Source organism: Eurypyga helias, unplaced genomic scaffold (assembly GCF_000690775.1).
Source record: "Eurypyga helias isolate BGI_N326 unplaced genomic scaffold, ASM69077v1 scaffold23779, whole genome shotgun sequence".
NCBI classification, from domain to species: Eukaryota; Metazoa; Chordata; class Aves; order Eurypygiformes; family Eurypygidae; genus Eurypyga; species Eurypyga helias.
In genome coordinates, this window is record NW_010273014.1 from 25,908 (window position 1) to 34,867 (window position 8,960).

At 52.6% G+C, this 8,960-nt stretch overlaps 1 protein-coding gene across 1 annotated transcript; it reads right to left on the reverse strand.

The window, feature by feature from the left end:
* Positions 1-2,878: 2,878 nt before the first annotated feature.
* LOC104515385 (complement C1q tumor necrosis factor-related protein 6-like) lies at positions 2,879-6,224 on the reverse strand. Its single transcript, XM_010159335.1, has 3 exons — positions 6,045-6,224; positions 4,999-5,236; positions 2,879-3,426 (listed from the first exon to the last, which is right to left on the reverse strand). The coding sequence occupies exons 2-3, from the start codon at positions 5,228-5,230 to the stop codon at positions 2,879-2,881; spliced, it is 780 nt and encodes a 259-aa protein (XP_010157637.1). The 5' UTR covers positions 5,231-5,236; positions 6,045-6,224.
* Positions 6,225-8,960: the final 2,736 nt, after the last annotated feature.

Below are 8,960 nucleotides of genomic sequence, written 5' to 3' on the forward strand. Positions count from 1 at the left end.
CTGGCCCCATCTTCCTGACACCCACCCTTTAGATATTGATAAGCATTGATAAGATCCCTCCTCAGCCTCCTCTTCTCCAAGCTACGCAGACCCAGCTCTCTCAGCCTTTCCTCAAACGGAAGGTGCTCCAGGCCCTCAAGCATCTTAGTGGCCCTGCGCTGGACCCTCTCTAGTAGTTCCTTGTCCTTCTTGAAGTGAGGAGCCCAGAACTGGACACAGTACTCCAGGTGAGATTGCCAAAGATTGCCCAGGGAAGTTTCAGAGCTTAGTTAGACTCTGTAGCTGACTCTTTCAGGTCAGTGTCTTTTCCATCACAGTATTCGGTGATAACCAGAGCTAGAAGGAATAGGTTGAGAGGGAAAAGCATATCCTAAGTGCAAAACAACCAAGGAAAAAAGTTTAATATCACTGAAAAAAAAAAAATATATATACAAAAGTTCTTGGAGTTCATTTGGTTTAGTAACATAAAGCACCATTAATTCCACAGTACATTACAACCCAGCCTGCTACACTTCCCAGAAAGCACCCAATACTCCAAAAATCTGATTTAGCACCAAGGCATTGCCATCTTGTTTAGCACCAAGAAGCCTGTTAAGCACAGCCTTTGGTCCCCCTGCCCTCTGCTCTCATGTGCATCAGGCACCATCTGGCTGCTAATGGGTAGCACATGAGACCCATCACTGGCATTCCAACACCAGCTAGAAAAGGAGGAAGAAGGAAGCTTGGTTTTGGAGATATTCAGTGTTAGAGAGCTTTGCTTCCCTTCAGGGAGACACAGGAGCACTATATACTGGAAATAGGCAATATTTGTGTTTGCAGCCTGTTAAGGAAGAGAGAAAGGGATTCAGTCCTGAGCATCACCTCCAGCATGCTGCTTCCTCTCTCTGAGCAATTCCACATGCTTGAAGAAACTCACAGCCTCCTTTAATTCCCACAATCCCATCATCACATGTTTCCCTGGGAAAAACCCAACTTTGCTTCAGTGAAACCGTGTTTTTATACCCATTCCCTTGGTGACAGTGGTGGGGGAGGATCCAGGGCAGAAAGTGCCTGAAACTCATTCCAGTCTGAACAGCTTCCTTAGCAAAGCAGGAAGGGTAAGTAAACAGAGCAAGAGAGAAAATGTCCTGCAGTTCTCTCAAGCTCACTTTTAATATTTAGCCTGGGTCTCTGTGCCTTTGCTATCCCGAGCTGAGTGTACTGGACCTAGTTCTCTATACCTCTCTCCTACGGGAGAGCTCTGGTAGGCCCAGGAGCTATAGGCAGGGACCATGGCTAATCACAAGAAGCTAGGTAAGTCAGAAGACTTCATTATCAGTGATGGGCAGAGAGGAAATACAGTTTCTCCTGCCTTTCCTATCCTGAGACTCAAAAAAGAGATAACTCTTGGCACTGCTGTTTGTTGGGAGCATCACAATGTGTGGAAGTAGGTTTCCCAAAGTGCTGAGTCAGCCTCACCCGCTCCCCCCAGGACCGTAGCAATGCCAGGGGGATGTGAGTGAGAGCAGTGTGAGACCAGTACAAATGGTACTAGAAAATCCTACCGCTGGCATTCCTTTCTCCCTGTGATATCTGCAACCTGACAAGAACAGCAAGTGTTTGTTTTAGCCACATGCTTTAACTGGTTGCTCTGATGGGATTGCCAGAAAAGGGCACAGAGCATGTGGCAGAGAAGCTTTTAACCCTGGGGTGAGGTGCTGTAGTCTCACCTCCATCTCTTTTCCATCACAGAGGCAAAGAGGTGCCAACTTGCCCAGGTTTGGAACCGATTTAACGGCAATTACGTTTACAGCCTCCAGCTCAGGTCCTGAACCAGCGGTCCTTCAATGCCAGCGTGGGAGAACCACCTTCAGGAGGACAAGGTAAATGCATGCAGGAGCCAGGGCCTGGCTCTCCCCTCACATCAGCAAGTGTTAGGGATGACTGCTGCTACCAACAGAAGGGCATGAGTGCACCTCTGACAAAGGAGAGCAGACTGGGGTTCACTGTCTGGACTGGCTTCCCAAAGTTGGGGAACCAAGTCAGAGTAGCATCCCAGAGGATATTTGGAAGGGAGGTTTGATAGGTTTCTCTCTCTCATTCTGTATTTATGATCCCCAGTGGGAATAGAGTGGGGGGCTCTCCTGATTCAATGGCAGATGCCTTTGAAGGGTCCAGCTGAATGTTTGGCCCTTCATGTCTCTGAAGAGCTTGAGCTGGCACAGAGGAGGACAATCCCACCGGGCCTAGATTTTACAGCCAGCCTGGACTCGGTGATGCAGAAGAGTGTCTAAGGAGAGCCAGTTAAATCCCTCAGAAGGACAACAGTCCCCTTTTTGGAAACACAGTGTCATCTCTCACTGCTGCTACAACTTCCTTGTGCTACAAGCCATCAGACCCCAGTCTGCTCTCCAGATTACAGGTGTGAGAGGTCACATTGAGGACATGTTGCAGGCTGCAAAAACTGGCCTCTCTTGTCAGGATGGAGAGAAGCCAGGATGTACCTGGGCAGCGGGAAATTTCTAGCCCTTTTTAATAGGAGTCCTTTGTGTTTGAAGCCCCAAGGAGGGACACATCCCCAGGGGCAGCATTTTAGCCTTTCTCCTGCTCTAGAACCCTAATTACCAGACATAGTTTGCTGGCAGGTTTTGAAGAAGCCATTAACCTAAGCTGAGGTCATGCGGTGAGGGGGCGAGAGATGGTAGTGTCACACCTTAAGTGGACAGACACAGGCCTGGCTACAAGAGAGCGTGAGGTGGAAGCCAGTGTGGCAAGTTTCACACTCAGTGCCTGAGACTTGACAGGCCCATTTCCAAGTGATTTGCAGTGGTTGCGGGCAGTAAAAGGGAGAGAGGAAGAAAGAAAAGGCCAAAGAGGCCTCAGGGAGGAGGAGAGGAAGTTATTCAAGGCTGGGCTTGACCAAGTACCCATTGAAGGTGATATACACATCAACATCATCGCTGTAAATGGCATTCTCCCGCTCCCGCTTGTAGAGCCTCACCCAGATCTCATCATTTTCCTGAAGCTCCAGCATGAGGCTCTGGCTCTGCATGATGCTGCGGTCACTGGGTTGGGCGTACAAGATGACTGCCTCTTCTTCGTTGTGCATGATGTGCATGTAGGTCTCCTTGAAGTTCCAGGTATGGACGTTGAGGCTGAAATAGTAAAGTCCACTTACGTAGCAATAGAATTTGCCATTGAACATGTCGAAGTGGCTGTAGAGGTTGACGAAGACAGTGTCGAAGATCAAGACCTGGAATCCCTCGCTGCTGTGCAGTGCTTTCTTGCGACCAACAGAGAATGCAGCATACTGATGCTTGCAGGGGTCTCCCGCGGTGCCCATCTGTCCTTTACTGCCTTTCTGGCCCTGAGCACCACGCTCACCTCGTGGTCCTTCTTTGCCCCATTTCCCTGGCATCCCAGGCTCTCCCCGGTCTCCTTTCTCGCCTACAAGAGGAAGCAGAGGATAATTCCTATGTGATACCAGACAGAGGGGTGGAAGTGGCAGTGAGAAAGCCCAATGAGGAGGCAGATGACTGCTCAAGGATGGGGCAATGCCAGAAGAAGGAACACTCCTGAGGGTCACAATATCATTGTGCTTCATGGGAAAGGAACTAGCATAGCTCTGTGTGCAACTGGGGACTCTTGTCTTACGAATCCCCTGCCCACCACCTGACATGGCCTTGCTGGAGGCACTAGGACCTATCCCTTCAGCCTCAGATGGAGCCCAGCCGCACAAAGTACCGCTGGGGCTCTTGACCTCTTCTTCCTCCACCACACACCTCTACCTCCATCACAGTCCCTGTCCACCTGCACACCTCTCCCATGACCCAGGTATCCATGTAGAACACTGTTCTTGCTGTAGGCTGGAAAAGAGGAAGAAGTGTTAATTCCTGTGGGCTAATATGACTAATGAGAGACAAGGGGAAAAGGTCAGAGGGAAAAGATCCAAGCTGGGCTTGGTGGATGGTGCAGTGCGAGTTAGAGGGTTGGTACGTTGACAATACCAGCATCCTTTGGGCATCCTGTATAATTAACACTGCATTTCTACCCTGAGGTTTGTGCATTGCCTGTCACACACTTGGGCAGGCATCAGTACACGGAGAGAACAGCACCAGAACGTACCTTCTGTATAAAGAGAAGATGGGAGTCAGAGCTGCCTCCAGCACATGTGGCACTGTTCCATATTTGTGCCTTGCTCCTTTCCTCCTGTCTATCACCTGTGTGTTTTTGCAAAATGGCTGATGCAGAGGTCCCCTGCAACTATCTGCAGCTTCCTGCCTCTGATGGATTGCAGCTATTTCCAGGCTGGGCAGGGATGGAGGAACATCTGCCCATCTAGTCCAAAGGAACTACAGAGCAACAGTGAGTGGAGCAAGATCCAGCTGGGAACAAGCTTTTGCCCACAGCAAAGGCTAAAAGGGGAGCCCTGGAGGGAGGAGCTGATCTAAAATAGGGAGCCTTTTCCCGTTAGCCAAGCCAGCCACAGTAGGGTGGAACGAGCAGGAGGTCACTGTCAGCCTGGAGCTGCTGCCTCCCCTTGCACTCCTCCTGATCTGAAATGCATGTGACTCGTGGAGCTGGAGAAGGTTTCCCCACAGCCTTCCTGGGTGCCAATGCGACCCTCCAAACCTGCTTATTTTGCAGCTGCATAGAGACTGCTCCTTCCCTAAGGCACTACAAGACTCTGGAAGTCTGAGGCAAGGAAGGTGTCCTCCCAGCCTGGCAAGAGGCTGCCACTGCCACTCCTGTGCTAGCAGGGAGGAAGAGCTGGTAGCAGCCAGCATCCCGAGATACAGAGGTCACAGCGCAAATATGCACTGACTTTCATCTCCCCAGGCTACTCTTGGTCACAGCACAAAACATCTAGACTCCGGGAACACTGTGTTTGGGCACAAACTCTTTGGGATGGCATCTGGCAGCCGGTTAGAACAACCAGCAACCCTTCTGTCACTTCCACCGTAGTGCCCCAGGTCCCTGAGCAGGCCTTGGCATCCCAGGGCCAAGATGGGCACTTACCCTTCAGTATAGTGATGTTGATGTAGGGACGGACCTCTGGCATTGGGTAGGGCAAGTGGTGGTGGCTGGGAGGGAGCGGTGGGGCATCAGGGGAAGAGTCCAGGGGGTCACAACAGCGCTTGCAAGCACCAGGGGCTGGTTCTGTGAGGTTGGGTTCATCAGTGGGTGCCCCGAGCACAACAAAAGGGAGAAGAAGGAAGGCCAGGGGTGTGCGCAGGTAAATTATGTCCATGGTGACCTGGGAAGATAGGAGGAAGCACCAAAGTGAGGTATAAGAAGGGACATGGGGGATGGAGCAGAGATCACCACAAAACATCTCTCTCTGGCTGGAGCCAGGGGTGGGACAAAATGGCATTGTCCTGCGGAGAGAGTGTACATGCTTGAAGTCCTTGGACGTTCAAGGCTGCAATCTGAGTTGCAACCACATGGCCCAAGAGGATGCCCCACACCCTTCTGCCCAAACCGGTGGAGACTGGTTGCTAACCCTGGAGGAAGGTTTGACCTTCGCTAGACAAACCGCTGGAGCCACTGTGACATTCAGTCTCCAGGCTGGGGTAGAGGAAGGAGACATGGCAAACCACACAGCCTCTTTAGCAAATGCATGGTCCAGTAGGCTGCTGAATTGGGAGGGCGGGGGGGGGGGGACTGTGAAAAACCCTCCAGTCCTCCAGTCACTAGGTATCGACTCTTCACAGGAGTTAACCCAACAGCCCCCATGCCAGCCGGAGTCAGACACACATCTGTGGACTCAGAATTTAACTTCAGCCCCTATCCTCTCCCTACCCCAAATTCCAACCCTCTCTGTGCCTCAGCCCCCTCCCACTGATGCTCAGCTCTGTTCTCAGCCAGACTCCAGCACCTTCCCAAAGGGATGGCCTGCTCCTCAGAGAGCAGCAAAAGGGTAGGAAGCAAAGCTCGGAGCAGGCTTACGAGCATTTTGAAGTATGCTTACGAAAGACGGACATGCAAACAAGCAGAGAAAGCCCCTCTCCCAGCTTCTGCCCCCCTTCCCTCTGCCTGCACCCCAGCGCAGCATGGCAGCTCACCCCGGAGGCTCAGGGATCCCCTCTGTGCTTCCCAGCCCCTGCTCCCAGGGCTTCCCTCCGCCTGCAAAGCCGGCCCCCGGGCCCATGGCTTTAAGAAAGCTGGCTCTTGGCACAGGCGCTGCTGAGTGCTGGCTGGGTGTGCAAGCTGGGCTTGGACCTGCTCCCTCCCTTCTCCCTCCCATTCCCTCCCTGACTTTGGGCGCTCTCCATTGCAAACCAGCTTCCTCGGTGCCTTTTAACTCTTTCCTAGGTAGTTACTTTTCCTTATGTATGGGTTTGGATTTTCTTTGCTTCTGATCAGCCTAGCCCTAGTCAGAAAAATGCAGATGGCACAGATCACACCCCGTGCAAAGAGTGGGTAGGCAACAGGGCTGTGTCCCACCCTCAGCACCTCAGGGTGGGCAAGGCGGGGTGCATCGGTGCAAGAGACGGACTTTCCTTCAGGTAGGATGCTGTCCTCGCTCCCTTGCATTAGTCCCCTCTCCCATGCATTAGCCCTTAACCAAGCCAACCTTGCCCTCTCCCAGCCACATCTGTCCCACTCACAGCCCCCAAATTCTTTCATCTTCCACGCTCTCCTGCATTATTTCTCCTGCACGTCACTGCGGCTTCTCGCCCCAGGCATGATATTTCCAGCAGGCTCATCCGCCAACTGGGAGAGGCATCAGCTTTTTCCCTCTCTGGTCATCCCCTCTCCCTGGGCAGAGCCCCAAGCCTTGCACACCAGTGCGTGTCATCCTCCGGTCATGTCCCCCTGGGTCAGGTCCCGGGCTGGGCAGTTTGCACGGGAGGGGTGTGCCTAGCCCAAAGCACAGCCTTGCTGCGGGGGGCTGCCTGCCAGCAAAGCCAAGGCTCCGGAGCAAGCCCTGGTCGTGATCTTTGCCCCCAGCCTGGCGCCGAGCTGACGTGCTTCTGCTGTTGGGGTGAGCACTACGTGGCTGCACCAGAATCTGGGAATGAAGGGCATTTTGGGGGGAGGAGTGTGAGGGGGGACGAAAAGGAGACTTTTCTTACACTGCAGAATCTGTTGGGAAGAGGAGTTTGGGGGTCCTAGACTGCAGCGAAACTGGATTTGGGAAGTTATACCCTGGGAGGGTGCACATATGTATCCTTGGGAGGCTGAAGGAAGGATGGATAATAGCTCTTTTCTGCAGGGGCCAGAAGTGCCAAGTCAGCACTGTGCCTCCTGCAGTTTCCAAGAGAAGGCTCCAAGGTTTCTGAGGGGGAAAGGGTTTTCTGTGTGTCTACATGTGCTTGGACGTGGTGGTGGTTTTTTGGTATTTTTTTTCTTGTTTTCCTTCTCCCATTTGTTTGGTTTGGGAATGGGAGGCCCTGCTTCCCAGAGAGTGGCTTGCATTTGGCAGGACCCCAACACTACTGGAGAAGCAAGCGGAAAACTCTGGGAAAATATGCGCTGCAAGCTGGGGGGAAGGGAGAAAGGGGGGCTGGGAGGCCTGGAGATATTCTCAGGCTGCCTGTCAGCCTGGAGCTCAATGAACATGGAGCGAACATGCCTCCCAGCCGCAGTGGGAAGAAGACCAAGAAATTCGCTGTTGTGCTCATGAATTCCTAGTCGGGCTCCAGCACTGACATGCAGTGAGACCCACTGCAGATCTCCCACATCTGCCCGTGCCTCAGTTTCCCCTTTAAGAAATGAGAGGGGGAAGGGTTAGAGCAATACTGCTTGCTACTGGAGCCTTGCCAACTGACAGAAGTGGGGTTTTGTGATCAGTTGTTTTGTCTACTCCTGCCTGCTGCTGGTAGGGATAGCAGCAGCTGACAGTACTGCTGAAAGCTAGTAAATTTTCTGGAGTGCATGAAAACTCAGAGACTGACAGTAAAGGTGGAGTTCCTCTCTGTCCCATCAAAGCTATTGCAGTGGCTCATTCCCTCAGGTTTTCCTGCCTGGCTTATTCTAAGCATGACATTACCTCCATTTGCATCTCCCTGCCTTACATCTGGCCTCCTCTGCCTTTCCAAAGGGAACAGGTAGCAGGGAAGGACATTGCTCTTGTTTCCACCCTGCCTTTCGATCTGCGTGCCTAAGTTGCTGACAACCAAGCAAACATTCTTCGTGGAGGACCTCATCAACTCAGGCCTTTGCCTTTTTCTTGTCTGACTGCAAGAACAGCCCGCAGTGCGCAGCAAGCAGGACTTCGCATTTAATGCCTCGTCTGAGCTGAACGGTGACCCGTGGGGAGCCAGCAGACAAAGCCTTGACTGGTGGCACTGCCCATCTGGGCAGCAGTTCACACCAGTACAGACGCTTTTGCCAGGGTAATATTGCCTCGGCTCCCTAAAGGGAGCTGGCTGTGCCAGCAACGTTTTGCCAGGGCAGCCACATTTGTAGGAGGATTTGGCTTGTATGGCTGAGTGCTCAAAGGTGGGAGTTTTGAGAATGCTGCCCAACAACCCTGTGCCAGCCATGCTTTGAAGTGTAATGCAAGCCTGATGCCACCTTGTGTGCTCAACAATCTTCCCCCTCCCTCATCACACACTCTGCCTTGGAGGCAGCCCAGGGAAGCTCTGGCCAGATTGGACTGCAACAATCCCTGCTCAAAAGCAGCTGTTTCATCCTCCTTTTACATTTCCTCCCTTCTCCTGTAACACCCCCAACATGGGCAAAGTAGGGGGAGTCACTGGCTCTCCCGCAGTGACTCCTTCCATCCTATTAACCCTCTCTACCACAAGTACAGGAGGACGGAAATTCCTCTGTTGTTTTCTCCCCTTTCCACCCCCTGTGTACAGCTCAGCTCCCTGCTGCACATGTGGACCCTCGCCTTCCTACATGTACACACACGCTCGCATCCACCCACAAACACCCACGCACTCGCCCTTCATGGCTCCTCCCTCACCAAAACCTCTGGAACAAAGGTATCCTCACCATGCAGCAGAGAAACAGCTCCCTCTCTTTCC

Bases quoted from the DNA above. Each gene is read 5' to 3' on its own strand.
- LOC104515385 (XM_010159335.1), bottom strand. From the start codon at position 5,230: ATGGACATAATTTACCTGCGCACACCCCTGGCCTTCCTTCTTCTCCCT. The intron at 3,427-4,998 runs GTAAGTGCCCAT...TTCCTCTTGTAG, and splicing joins CAACATCACTATACTGAAGG to GCGAGAAAGGAGACCGGGGA.